We start from the raw sequence: 15,301 nt of genomic DNA, 5'->3' as shown, positions 1-15,301 counted from the left end.
TTATTTGGTTAATTAAGCACAATATGTCCGAGACGAAAAGTACTTAGTACATTAATCAACTTCCAAATATAATTATAAATCATGCCAGGGCGTAATCTTTTACGTGTATCCTTATTAAATCCCTATCAAATTTATTATTCAATTTCGTCCACATTAACTTATCACGGCTGTCAGTCATATCCTCTAAGCTTCCAAAATTTAAATATAACGAAGCCCTAATGGAAAAGTTCTTAATCTCATTTGAAGAAAAATAAACATTAAACACATTATAGTGTGATAAAAGCCAGATTTACGCAAAGTGATTTCAAAATGTCTTGACATGAATAATGGAATATTTTCAATCTGCAGCCGAGCTGCCTGCGAAATGTTTTATACCTAATGCAGTGTTATCAGCTAAATAATGATCTTTATTTATTATTGGTTTTTATCACTTTATGTGACTGAATATTAAACACTAATGCGTACTTATAGGTATCGAATTTGAAATTGCAATTAAGAACAAGTGTAACAGGCCTTTATAAATATTTAAGTATTGCTCCAGTTTATCGTTGCCATATAATGATGCATATATTTTAACTGATTTAGATTGCAATCTAATTTTAAGGTCAAACTAAACGCTGCATCTATTAAAATATTCAATACCCACTTACAGATTTATATAAAAATTCTCAAGTCATCGTCATCTAAAATTGAACAAAAAAAAGATCCAAAAATATAACAAAAGTTAACTCTAAACTTACATCCGATTGTAAGACAAATAGTTGGTACGAATGCCTACAGTAAACGTTATTAAGCAACTATTTCCAACGTCCTTGTAAGAGCTTCCTTGTGAAACATTAATATACATGCTAATTACATTTCTGTTAATATATTTACATCAACATTATAAGAAATGAGTTTTGATGATATCTCGATTACGTAAGACGACTTTTATATTAAGAAATGAACTTTTAAAAGTAAAACTTTGGTATAGTTTAGTAGAAATTCGTTACGCTAAAACGACAAACTACTATGCTAATATGTAGACATTTTACAACTTTATATTTGAATATATTTAACAAAAATTCCAATTAATGACATAGGTTGAAATATATTTCTTTAATTTGCGTTGTAATTATAAATTATACAACTAATCCTAGTTGATTTTGGGTTCAGGGTCAGAGGTGTCTTAATTTTCATAATAAACTCATTAAGCTTTTTAAGGCTTTATCCGTTTTGGTAATTCTTAAAGGAAGAGGGTAAAAATGTCCTTGAATACACAGAATTATACATTTTTAAGACCATTAGAATATAATAATTCTACTAACGAATTGAATCGACTCTATTAGTTAAAGTTATGTACCTACGTTTATTGAAGATTGTTCTTTTTCGCACTGACCACTGTTTCTAAAGGGTTGGTCTTAAATTTTTAAAACGAAGGAGTAGTATACAATAATTTAATTACGGGCAAATTAATCTTATACATGTGGTCGTAATTCCATTTAGGTATATTATAATTGACCACGTCTATAATGAAGAGACTTAAGACAGAGATAACACATTAAATTTCCTTATCTCAGAACAGAAGTGAAAGTTTCACGTCTGTCTGATCCAATACCATGTCACACTCCATTCTATCCCACCATGATATGCAATTCTATTTCACGACAAAACCGACGTTTCTGCTCTAACAATAAAGCCCTTTATATAGAAAACCCATTGAATGCGCTGAATATTAGACTGTGCGCTGATGTAGTACACGAATTTACAGCCCATAGTTACACCGGTGAACAATGGTAGAGCAGATATCCACGACGTATCTCAGATATCAGCGCGGCTAAAGATAAATGACAGTCAGCGCCCGAGTAACCTTCGATCTCCTTTTATTGGTTTATCCAAATGCTCTGAGCTTTTGCTATGACATTACAAAGATGAAGAATGTCCTTTGTCCCCTACGTTCACTTTTAACTTGATTTAACGCTTCGCACTTTATCTGGGCATTCGTATGGCTAGCGAGATATCCCCTGACCCACCTTGTCAACCGAACACCACATATTTCATGAAATAAAAGTAAAGGATGAAGTTTAGATATATTTTTAATGCTCGCGCTCGAGCATTTTACGCGACTGTTTTTACAGAAAATAATGTAGAACAGCCGTGAATTATGGTAACACGAGATTCTGTAGCAGGGTGGTGCGCATAATTTCTTTTACTTGATAAAGCCACACGTACTCTATGAGCCGGTATCAATGTTTGTTGTATATCTTAACTTGCAGTGTAACAAGATAAGAATAGTCAAATGCCCACGCGCTCTTTGCGGCTCGTGTTTTTTGTTCGTGATTCCAGTTTTTAATATATTTCTATATTCAACCGATAACATAATCGTGTTGACGTGTTTATACTCTTAAGAACCCGAGAAATAAGAGCTGTATTATTGTATGGTATTAAATGCCTCGAGCGATACAATGCGTCGGGTCAATAAAAAAGGAAGGCTGCAGGAACCACCCTAGTGCAAATACGATTTGTGTAATGTAAATAAAATACGATTTGTTAAATGTATAACAATGCTATCGTATTCGATATTGTGTTAAGTAACTTCTTTAGTTTATTTTATTCTTAAGGCTACATTTTATTTACGGGTGATATTACAATTGGAAATACAACAATGTATTTGCTGATTCCCTTTCATTTACATTTGCTGTTCTTTTTTATTGTTTAAAGATGAATTTATACCTAAATAATAGTTTGTATTTATAAATAAATTAATATGAAATTTATCAAATTACAGCCGGATTATGATGATATCGACGACCGCGTCCCAACTCAGTTCCCGAGAGGAAAATCTGATAAAGGAAAAGATAACAAGAAATACGGTAAGTAATATGCGAAAGCTTTCTTTTAATTAAGTCCTACTTTTTATTTTACATCCAATGTACCTAATTAATGGCCTCTTAATAAAGTAAAGACACTGTATGACCATCTTAAATTGCTCTTAAAGAAGTACTTGTACACTTCAATATACCTAAATTGTTCGATTCCCAATTAAAAATTTAACGAATATATCTCTTTCACAACCTATAGACCTCAGTAATTATAATACCCTACTTTAAATTAGCTATGCAAAGCGGGTACTTAACCTTAATTAACCAACAGAAATGTAGAACCTAAATGTTTAAACAATTGTCGCATTAATTACTTGATAGCAATAAATTGTAGCAGAGGTGTAGCACATTATTTCGTTCAACCCAATGGCTAGGTTTAATACCATATAAGGGATGACAAGGACATACTTAATCGCTTTGTTCGTCGCACTTTAGTAATCAAGATACTGGGTTAATTAAGTTTAAACAAAGAAATCTAAAAGTCTAAGGGCCGATTTTTCAATCCATAGTTAAAACTTATCCTCCCAATAAAGTATTACACGATAATATTAAAATGTCACCCGTAAACTGTCAAATACGGCCAAAGAATACTTTTTTTAAATGGTAGTTTAGTACGTTATTCGACGAATAAGTATTAACCAAGGATTGAAAAATCAGCCCTTACTTTAGATAATGTTTATTTAAATAAAACTCAAGATAAATTGCAGACAAATCCTTCAAATTTACGACCAAATCGAAAATGATCTCACGTATATAAATTGCCCATCAAAACGATATCTTCAGAGCCTTGAACGACTAAGGTTGCGACAGACAGACATTCAGTCGCGCACGCTTTCCACTTATTTACGATATTATTTATGTGGATTGTTGGTTACACTCTGACACCAATGATTTACATACTTTACGACCAACATGAACTACTACTGTTACTTAAAATAACTATAATTCAAACTAACAATTTTAAGCACGTAAACATAGGAAGAAAAATATTAGAGAGCGAGGTATTAAATTCCTCAAGTTCAAATCCATTATTATTTTAATAATATATTTCCTATTTCCTACTTTTAAAATTATTTATAATTACTATTGCACGCCTCATAAGCGAAGCGTTGAGGTGGGTATTACTGTCGCTTCGCGCAAAACATCTGATTTTTCAAACTTAAAATGTCTTTATGTATCATACATTGCACTTGTAAGATAATACATACACACACATATTAAGAAAAAACACTATTTTTAACGTTCATGATATTTTTGATGTCATTTTTGTTATTTAAACTAGTTAAAAAACAGTTTAAAAAAGTTCTGTCTTGGACGTCCGTGTGTCTGTATGTGCGGATCCTTTTTCTTGTTAACACGATAGCGACCGAAATACTTTACTAATCGAGTCTTTTTTTTTCTCTTACGCTTGAGTATGCTCAGGAATAGAACCCTTTCATTTTTCAGGGTCTGATTCGATGTGGTTTAATTGTTATTAAATAAACAAAAATAATAATTAAAAATATTTATTAAAAAAAAATTATGAGGCGTGCACTTTTGGATTTTCCAAATTATTTAAACTAATTACAGTCATTATTGACCTATTAATGAAAAGGAATCATTCAAATTCCATTATCATGCTTCACTTAACTATAACACTTGTGTAAGTACACAAAAGATTAACCAGCACACGTGTTAACATTGACCTTCTCAAGACAATGTCAAAAATCTGAGTCAATCACTTAACAGTCGGGTCATGTATGGGAAATAACGTTTACAGTTTACACCCAAATAATGCAAATAAGATCATTTGACAAGAAAATTAAAGCTTATGAGCTTAGGATGCTAATAAAAAACCTGTGAGCTCATTACAAAATAACCCGACTAAAGATCTACAATTAAATTGCTGATTATTTTGCGTAGTGGATATTTAGTTTCAAATCAAAATGTAACAATCTTGTAACAATATAATATTCAATATTTTTTTTTTTTTAATAGTTTCGCCCGTTTTTTCGAATACTTAGCAAGTGTAACATTCTATTAAAAATTCTGTATCGAAATTCGTTGCATTGTTTTAAAAATCTACACATACGTAGGGATAGAAAGAAAGACAGGAAGTGGCTTTGTTTTATATGATGTAGTAGATATTTCCTGAAGTTATTCTGAGTTCACCTATTTGATGGCTTATTGGAACCGCTCTCACCCTTTCAAATCCCGCGATAAACGTACAGAGGTTAGCAGACAATACAGTTTCGCAACCTCTAGCTGACATTTGGTCATATCCTTGATATTTGAGCGTCGTGTCGGGCGTAGGACGTGTAGGGAAATGTCTAACAACGTGCTTATTAAGTATTCACTTACAATAGGACCTGTTATTAAAGGAAATTGTTCATATTTTTTTATAATAACTACTCTACTACTCTCATAATATCGATGCAGAAGTTTTAGAATTAGGTAGCTAACATGTTTTTTTGTACAATGTCGAAATTTTTAACTACTTCTTTCTATTATATTTTCTCTATTCCTCTTCTATTCTCATCTCTCTTCTATTTTTTTATTTATTTAAAAATTAAATTGCTTGAAAGAGATTTGAAAATTCCCTTTGTATTTTCCCAACAATCATACACTTGTCTACATCATATTATACTTAAGTAGACACCATGCTATACAACACGTTAACGCATTCCAGACGACCCCTACTACTGCGGTCTCCGCGCACGCGTGCCCAACTTTGTCAAAACGGGCAAGCACGTGCTCCCAGCTATGACGGAGCGGCTCTCGCTGAAGGAGCCCGCGCCGGTGCCCAGCAAGCGGTACAGCGTGCACGCGCCGTTGCCGCACTTCGCGCCGCTGTGGGCCGCGCGCTCGTACGACAACGGAATCGGTGCGTACGGTGTGCACAAGCCGGCACTCATGTCGCAATTCTACCCCGACAGGGAGCGGCAACGTCGCCCGCTGCGCATCCACCAGCCGCGCTAGCTCCCGGTATTTATGTTTGTGTTCGCTTCGCTTCGCACGCCTGTCGCCTGGGCTTCTTCACTTGCGAGACATTTAATAAGGGTTGTGTTGGATTTTGGTTGGACTAGATGAGATAATTTCTTGGCCCGTTTGAAATGTTGACAATGGTATTATTGCATCAATCTGCTCGCTTTTATTTCATACAAAAGTAGATATTTTTGACGTGATAACGTTTTTAAAATCGTTTTAGTCGGGTGACATGTTCAGAAACTTGTGTCACACCAAAGTCCAAAACCTCACGAGCGCGATCGCAGGTATAACGAGAGAGAGACGGACCGATCTCTCGTCTCATCTCGAGCGCTGCCACTGCATTATGTTATCACGTAAACATCTCGATCGTAAACCTACTTTACAAACAACCAATTTTTTTTATAATTAAATAATTTCATTTATAAAAATTTCGTTTTTTGGTATTCAGTTGTTAAATTGACATGCAATCCACCTCGGATAATATATCGGGATAATTCTTCTCAGATTATTTTCATAAACTTAACTCTCAAAAATTTTCAGAATAGAATAAAACCACAACTCTCTTTATATCTTGACTCTAGTCCTTCCTATCTCAAATACTTCAAACTCACAAAAATCCTTAATTTTCCTAACAGCAAAACGGTTAAATGTCTCTACTAAATCGACCATTCTAGTCTTGTTTCACCTCTTAGTTTTTCAGTTTGTCATTACAGCCGGGAGCAGCGAAGTGCCGACCATTCGCTGCTACAAGCAAGCTTTGCTTCGAATGTTAGATAAGTCAATGTTGATCTCCTTGTGATCAATATGATGTTACTATGACGTTTTATAGCAGTATTAATTCCAGGGTGGGAAAGAGATGGCGCTTGACGACCTATATAGAGCTGTCTTTTTTCCACGCTGGAAATAATACTGCTATAAGACGTCATGGTACGGGGGTAGTACGTAGTCATTTGGAGTTTTGTCGATATCATTGGGACTTCGTAATGAAGCATGTTTTCGAGCTTGAGTATGTCTTGGTATTTATAGTATTGGCATGCGTAAGTATGATTTTATTTATTATATGTATTAGCAGATCCATTATTATGTATTTTATATGTTGAAACAACATTTAAACTTCACGAATAAATCAGTGATGGAAAATTTCTATTCGGATAGTATCTACTAATTATTATACGTATTTATTTTGGTTTGTATTTAAATTCAGTTTATTTTTATGTCCCCTTAAAAAATGCCGATATAGGTATAATTTAAAATTATTATATCCTACTCTTATCCTCATGGATGGAATGAAATTTTCAAATTCCAGACCGATAAATTCTACAAAATAAATAAACAAATACGCAAACAGAAATCGTATTTTCGAATAAAACGTGTGGAAATATTGAACGTTACATGAGCGTGAGCGTGTAACTCCAACATTACATTTTGCTTTTTCTCGCGACCACACATTATCGAAACCTATAAAATATGTTAATAGATAACGTGAAACATTTCTATCGAAGTGTACTTTATTTTTTGTATCAATGTTTATTTATATTTTAGAAATCTTATATAAATCTGGTATTTAATGTGGTAGGATTAGTAATTTTTTGCACTGCAATATCAATATAGCAGGTTAATACTGGAATTTCTAATGAACATTTTTTAATAATTAATAATGCACACTCACGAATAATAATTATTAATATTTTAATATTCACAAAACACGAATAATATTTAAAGTATTATAAAAAATTATATTTATTGTTATATAGACTAGTTTTTTTTTATATTCATTTATTTAATTAATTTACATATAATTATGGAAGGCATGCAATTATATTCAATCAATTATGATCTAGTATCAGAGTTCACTGAGATTGGTATCGAATGAAAATTTGCATGATTCAACTGGATTATCAATCATTTTATATGACAAATTGATTGATTTATATTTATGGTTAATGATTGGTTATTATCTGACAAATATTTTGAACAATGATCTCTTATTGCATTTTTAGCATTCCATATTCTGCATGTTATTATTCATAATATTTGTTGGAAAAATACGGTGGTTTAGGAGGAATTCTAATGATCATATCTAGATATAACTTTTTGATATTTTCATTTTCTGGCTAAGTATATAAATACTTTAATTGTATAATCTTTCCTCTTAATAAAAGTATGTGGATTATCAACGTCCATTATTATTATTATTAATAACTTTAATATTCATGGCGATCTTTAGTATGTTTTTGAGCGAATTTCTCGGAATTTCAAACAAACCAATCACCATAAACATTGGAGTTATCCGTATAGAATTTACATCGCGAAACTTGATTATTTTATAAATTTATAAAGAATAGAAAAAATTCGATCACGAGGCGGGACTCGAATTCGCTTCCTTTCACGCTAATCCGGGGCGGACTGACCAACTCAGCCACCCGTTGATTATTTTGTTTCATCAAGTGAAAGATTATATATCCAAGTATTTACATACTCAGCCAGAAAATGAAAACCAACCATACATAACATTTCCTCCCCGCAGACGGCGAGCACTTCGACCCGTACGCGGTGTACGGGCGCGTCCCGCAGCGCTTCCCGCCGCCGCACCCCGCGCCGCACCACGCGCCGCTCGCCCCGCACCCGCTCCCCCTCGCACACCCGCACGCGAGGCAGATGTACATTGAGGACTGGGACTGAGGTACTGCGCGCACACACATACATATACACACATAACATAGATGCGCCACATGTCTGTAGGGATTGAGGTACTCGCGCGCATACACACATGATACACGCGCCCACACACACACATAGATATATCATGCCACATGTCTGTTGGGATTGAGGTACTCGCGCGCACATACACATACAGACACATAGATAGGCACGTGCGCCTACAGATACATACGCGTACATATATAAATACGTCATGCCACATGTTTGTTAAATGTGAAGTACTCTCACGCACACACATACATCACACACGCGTACAGTACAGACACAGTATACCTACAGATATACCCAAGTCTGTAGTGGACTCATACTGAGGTATACGCGCGCGCATACATACACATAAAAACACACACATGCGGATGCATGGATATTGGATATGCAGACTGAGACACATATAAAAGACTAAGACTGACGCACAAACATCACATGTCCATCAAGAACTATAATGCCACACGCTCAAACACCAATACAGATGCTTCACGTCCATTAAGAACTGGGACTGGCAAACACAGACACACAAACATTCCTCATGTCCATCAAAAACTAACACACACACACACAAGCGCGCGCGTAATGTACATAAAATGTAATATACATTAGCGAGTTGTTAGCGTAGTTTAGTTTACATGTCATCACACTGCCCGATACTCGAACTTTCATGTAAGTGTTGCCAGTTTTGAGACGTTAATATGGTCACTTAGGAACGTCGATACAACTTTTTAACAAATAATTATTTTGTGCAGAATTATTAATTTATGCGTCTGAAACTTTTAACGTCTCAAAAGGAACACGTTCGAGTATAAGGACGTTAGATATGTTGATTGTAAATGGTTCAGCTGAACACTGCCACTTATCCGTGTTTCGTTTAAGATCGTGTAACTCTAGATTAGAAATAGGATTCGTTGTTATCGAGTTACATTGTGGTCTTTTGACTTATGTCAATCCTAGTCAATACAGGGTTGGGAAATTTTATGAGTTGACAACTGATAAATTGATTTTGTAGTAGCGCTTTAAATTTGTATACCTACTTCTTTTTCTATTTTTATACTGTCTTTGTATTCTATTGTAAATATTTCATTTTCTATAATTAAGGCTTTCATATATTTTTATTAATATACTGATACATCTGATTAATTACTATAATGTAAGTAGATATATAAATACTCAATTATTATATTATTATAATATAGGTATTGTTCGTATTGATAATTTTGTACTTTAGGATTTATCCGTATCTAGCTTAATTATGTAATTTAAATAGTTTGGATATCAATTTATTAATAAATCTTTGTTTTATCTCTTGACATGCAACTGTAGAAATTTTATTTCATTAATCGAACAACAAAACTTATACTTATTACTTATATTTCTATGTTCAGTTTCAAAATAATTGTATTGGAGGTGCTAGACAGGTTACCATTTCATTTTTATCTTATGTGTATAATAGACATAATAATTATGAATAATACCACAGTAACACTTAAATAATTTAATTATCAATAATGTCGGAAGGTATGTTAATTTGTGACAAAACTCGTTTTTGGATATATTTAAGTATGCGATTTTACGAAAAAGTAGATTAAATAATTGAAACAAAAATGTATTTATTTTCGAAAAATGTTTGTTAATTTTATATAGTAAAGTAATTTCGCCATCACACAATCTAGTTTTATTTAATTCGTATTTACACTAACCGTGTTGGCGATTTTACTTTGAGTTAGTGTTAACATCAACAACCCGACTGTATCGCAGGGTGTTGGTTATCAAGTAACCTATTCTAAGGAGAATTTGTATGAATTAAATATACAATTATTTTTAAAACCTTTGTTTTTCTTATATGACCCACATCCTCATTGAAGTAAGGTAGTACTTGCATTAAAATGTAATAATCACTACATAGTATAATACAAAGTCGTTGTCTGTCCCAATATCCCTATGTGCAATGTGCATACATATTCAATTCATTCAATCATTAAAACTATGCAACATTTTTTTCATTTTGAAATTGATTCCAGAGGAAGGTTTTAGTATATAATTTATTAGGTTTTAGACAAAGCGGGCGAAGCCGCGGGTGAAAAGCTAGTAAATAATAATTGAAACAATGATTAATGATGTGCGTTACAATTTTTAGTGATTTCTTAATATTGATAAATTCAAACCCTATTGTGAAAATAATGCTTATAGTATCATACCGATGGCTTGGTATAATCTCCCAGACCGATCCAATGTTTAATCAAACTTTTGATATGCTTCTGAGCCTCTTTCAACTCTTCAGAAGCATCGCGACCTACATATAGATCAGAACAATGAGTTTCTCTAGGTATCACTACTGCAGGGGCTTTATAAGAAATATCTTCAAGGACACTTATAGTGCTCCAAGGATCCATATCACCGTTAACAAATACAACATGAGTAACATTAGGTGTTAGTCCACCGTACATCTCATTAACATTCTCCACACCATTATCAACCCTCGCTTCGTCAAAACCGAATAATTGCTTACAAATCTCCAAATAATAGTCAGTTGGTAGAACGTCACCGAATGGTTGCTCTTTAGACGATGTTGTTTGGAAATATCCAAATTCAGTGCACACTTGGTAAAACCATGAATGATAGAAATCGGTCTGATTTAAATACGTAATCAATCCATCGAAAGTCACGTCGTTACAATCATCTCTTGAATCCCAAATAAGTTTTTCAAAAAACTTAATCTGTTGTAAACGTTCAGTTACTTCTATATAATAACAATGTTTTTTTATTTCCCTCTGGCCACCATATTGTGACTTGGTCATGTATGGTGATATCTTTGACATGAAGAAGATCCATTGATTTTTAACATCCGTTAAATCGTTTTCTTTGCATATATTATGTTCTCGTTTCAGTTGTTCAATCCCTTTGGAGCTTTTAAGCATTTCTTTGTATCGTTTAAACATATCTCTAATAGTTCTCCAACAGTTGAATGTACCATATTGATCATAGTTATCATTCACTTTCTCAATATATTCATAAAAATCTTTTTTCGCTAAAACTGGACCGCTACTCGCGATAGCTGCATCGACTAAATGGGGATATTTTAGCCTCATCCATGCAGCTAAGTTACCTGCGTAAGATCCTCCAACCAGAACAACTTTTGATTTAGTGAATATAGTATTAGACTTTAATTCCTGTATTAGTGTCGCTATATCAGCAAGAGCTTGTCTCGAAGACAGCCATTTCATATTTTCTGTTGTCGAGTCATTGAAAGGTTTACTCTGTCCATAATATCGATGTTCTGTCATAAACATTGCTCCATTCGTTTCTTCTGCCAATTCATAAAGTGTCCCAATTGATAGATAACTTGGATTCGCTTCACCTTCCCCACCAAGAAACACATATATTGGACCACCATGTTTAAAGTGCTCTAACCGCTCAAAGTATCTCATTTTCCATGTCTTTGAATTAGGCTCGAAGTGGTCTAATGGCTGCTCAATCCAACGGGTTTCAGTAGAAGCTTCGGAATTTGTGTCCGTATCAGCGTCCGATAGCATATGAAAAATTATTTCAATCAAGTGGTGATATCCTGAATCAAAATCTATACAATGTATATACTGAAGGTTGAAAAGTAATAAAGAAAAAATTAAAAGATTCATTTTACTAAAATTTAACCCGCACTTGTAAATGATAAGTGCTTCGTTGCAATATTTAACGAACAATGAGTTATATAATGAAATGAGGTTATCATTTTGGTAAAAATACACTTTAATTTATTTAAATTTTATGATTATCATTTGAATATGGTGGCAAATACCACATTTTTCCAGTACTTTGTTCTGAAATGCCTTCATTAATCGATATGTTAATAGGAGTATTAATGATAAAATAGTGAGAATGAAATTAAAGCAGTACTTATAGCATTTCATTAAAATTTAAATGTGCCAATTTTATATTATAATTTTTGAATATAATTCAAAATACTTTTTATCGTCAGTCATTTGATTGATTAAAATTTTAAAGTGCTTATAACGGTTCATTAACCTATTAAGACTGCCTTCTGTCTCTATATTTTAATTAAGTTTTTAAAATGTGTAAAGGCAATATCTTATTTTTCTACTAGGTCCGCTATGATAAGAATTTGGACTTGAGTATTGTTTAATTGAATCATTATCTCAATGTACAGTAAAAACTGTTTTTGTTTGAGTTTTTTAATTGTCCTAGATATTATAGATTCAATACTTCCAGTAGAATTTATGCTATTTGTATATTAATTACTAAAAATATTGTTTATTAAATACTGTGTGAGTAATTTTGCAGACAAACGAAGTCATTTTCTTACATGTTTAATTATTTTAGTAATTTGTAAACGTTTTTGGAATTGACCTTGTAAAAGAAAATATAAGACTTCATTTCTGATAATTATTATATTTGTATTTTGGTTGGTTAATAAGTGATCAAACAGGAATATTGCCGACAACAATCCATTTTTTAATATATTGTTTGATGCGCTCGACAGCTCCTTTTAGCTCTTCGCTTGAATCAGGCCTTATTACTATATCTGCACAATGTGTCCCTTTAGGTACCACAATAGCCGGTGCTTCATCAGATAAGTCTTGGAGCACACTTAACGTACTCCAGGGATCGACGTCACCATTAACAAATACAACTTGTTTTACATCTGGTCTTTGTCCACCGTAAGCGCTATTAGTTGTTTGTACAGCATTATCTACCTTGTCTTCATCAAATTCAGGACCAAACAAATTTTTGCAAATTTCTATATACATGTCTTTAGACACAGCATCACCGAATGGTTGAGATCTAGAAGAAGTTGTCTGGAAATATCCAAATTCAGTACATTGTTGATAAAACCACGAATGGTAATTATCACTTCGCTTCATAAAATTAATGAAGCCTTGGAAACTAATATCGTTACAATTTTTAATATTCCAAGGGAGCTTTTGTGATAATTTTTCCATGTGCAAATTGGAACAGTGATCTCTTATTTTGTCTGGGCCCCCATATTGAGATTGTTGCATAAAAGGCGAGATATTTATCATGAAAAATACGAATTGATTTTTCCTATCGCTCATATCAACTTCATCACAAATGTTCTGCTCTTGCTTAAGTTGTTGAATACCTTCGGAGGTTTTAAGCATTTCTTGGAATTTTTGAAACTTAGCTTTTATATTTGACAAACAATCTGGCGTGCCATAGCGTTCATAGTCGTCATTTACTTTCTGAAGATAATCAGAGAAATCCTTCTTTGCTAAAACCGGCCCGCTGCTTGCAATAGCAGCATCAACTAATTCAGGGTACTTCAATTTCATCCATGCCGCTAAACTTCCTGCGTAAGATCCACCAATCACAACAACTTTTGAACTTTGAAATTTTGTATCAGATTTTATGTTCTTAATCAAATTCGCTACGTCAGCAAGGGCTTGTTTTGAGGAAAGCCATTTCAAATTTTCCGTGTTTATATCATCAAAAGGCTTACTTTTTCCATAATACCGATGTTCGGTCATATACATTGCACCGTTTGTTTCTTGAGCCAGTTGGTTTATCTCTCCACCAGATAAGAATAGTGGATTTGCTTCACCTTCACCACCTATAAAAATATATATAGGGCCATTTTTCTGAAAGTAATCTAAACTTTCAAAATATCTCATCTGCCAAGTCTGGGAATTTTCACCGAAATGGTCTATGGGCTGTTGGATCGATCGAGCTTCAGCAGATATTATTACACCAAATTTTGATACATCCTCCAATAATTGTTTAGTTAAATAATTGAATCCAGTATCGTACAAGTCAAAACTATACCCACATTGAAGAGAGTATAGTATAAAAGAAAGCGTTATTATATCCATTGTTTTTTTTAGAACTTTACTTCGCCACTTGATGAATGTTCTATGGAATAATCCAACAATCAATGCAATATATAGTCTTACGAAGTTAAGGTATTAAACGAAAACATTTAAAATTTTATTAAAATTTTAATAATGTTATCAATATGAAATATGTTGTTCAATTCCAACACTCTTCTACGCAGTTAGCTAATTATTATTTTGCATTCCCGTCATTACCAAAGCAACATTAAAAGATGTTATCTGTAGACATAAACTTTCTTTTTACTTTAATCTGATTTGCTATAAGCATGATTCACAAACATTTTGATTTCATTTATCAAGCTACCAGGGAATACTCGTTTATAAAATATACGTTACAGAATTTAAATAATTTAAAGTATCTTCAATCTCGCGCAAATTCACACTCTATTCCATAATTTTCATAGCTTGATGAAAAAAATAGACCAATATGAAGAGTTCAGTCACAGGACCGACAGTAAGACGCTGAACTGGGCTGTTGAAATTAAAAAAAAATAACAAACATTTTTTTTTTCAATCCTTTTCTCATACTATACCAAATCTGATAATCGAACATGTTCTATCAAGGTTCTATCATCTACGTTAATATGATTGTGTATATAAAAATGAAACCCGTTTCGCGTTGTCACGGCATCATGTGTGAACGGCTGAACCGATTTCGATAATTATTTTATTATTACCTATATTCCTTGAAGTACGATGATGATTCTTATGTAGAGAAAACATAAATATGTACCACGGGCGAAGCTGGGGCGGACCGCTAGTATTGTATAAATAAAAATAAATAAATAAAAGTATTTTACAAGTGGAAAGAATGTATTTTTATAAGTATGAAAGTTATTTATTTTTATTAAGTAGTGTTTTCTCTAATAATATGAACAGGAAAATTAGTGTTAAGGA

General features: G+C 33.1%; 3 protein-coding genes across 7 annotated transcripts in view; 1 reads left to right on the top strand and 2 right to left on the bottom strand.

Moving 5' to 3' along the window:
* exp (expansion) overlaps positions 1 to 8,810 on the top strand; it is a 135,014-nt gene extending 126,204 nt beyond the window's left edge. For 3 of the 5 annotated variants that reach the window (XM_089696799.1, XM_089696801.1, XM_089696798.1), the window contains exons 8-10: positions 2,768 to 2,852; positions 5,530 to 5,724; positions 8,356 to 8,810. In XM_089696799.1, the coding sequence (XP_089552925.1) occupies positions 2,768 to 2,852; positions 5,530 to 5,724; positions 8,356 to 8,510 (435 nt within the window). In that variant the 3' untranslated portion in view covers positions 8,511 to 8,810. Of the gene's footprint in view, positions 1 to 2,767; positions 2,853 to 5,529; positions 5,826 to 8,355 lie in introns of all 5 variants that reach the window. The other 2 variants (XR_016315788.1, XM_089696800.1) reach the window with 2 other exon arrangements.
* Positions 8,811 to 10,542: 1,732 nt separating this feature from the next.
* LOC149488016 (putative serine protease K12H4.7) lies at positions 10,543 to 12,203 on the bottom strand. Its single transcript, XM_089696806.1, has one exon. It carries the CDS (start codon positions 12,173 to 12,175, stop codon positions 10,733 to 10,735), a length of 1,443 nt encoding a protein of 480 aa, XP_089552932.1. The 5' UTR covers positions 12,176 to 12,203; the 3' UTR covers positions 10,543 to 10,732.
* Positions 12,204 to 12,973: 770 nt separating this feature from the next.
* Positions 12,974 to 14,383, bottom strand: LOC149488015 (putative serine protease K12H4.7). Its single transcript, XM_089695930.1, has one exon. The coding sequence runs from the start codon at positions 14,381 to 14,383 to the stop codon at positions 12,974 to 12,976; it is 1,410 nt and encodes a 469-aa protein (XP_089552056.1).
* Positions 14,384 to 15,301: the final 918 nt, after the last annotated feature.

Source organism: Colias philodice, chromosome 6, assembly GCF_061535455.1.
Source record: "Colias philodice isolate Cphi_HAF_F1 chromosome 6, ilColPhil1 Martin Lab GWU primary, whole genome shotgun sequence".
Taxonomy (NCBI): domain Eukaryota; kingdom Metazoa; phylum Arthropoda; class Insecta; order Lepidoptera; family Pieridae; genus Colias; species Colias philodice.
This window is presented reverse-complemented; position numbering and strand designations above follow the sequence as displayed.

What these genes read in the sequence shown, in the direction of transcription:
- LOC149488016 (XM_089696806.1), bottom strand. Translation starts at nt 12,175, where the DNA reads ATGAATCTTTTAATTTTTTCTTTATTACTTTTCAACCTTCAGTATATA.
- LOC149488015 (XM_089695930.1), bottom strand. Translation starts at nt 14,383, where the DNA reads ATGGATATAATAACGCTTTCTTTTATACTATACTCTCTTCAATGTGGG.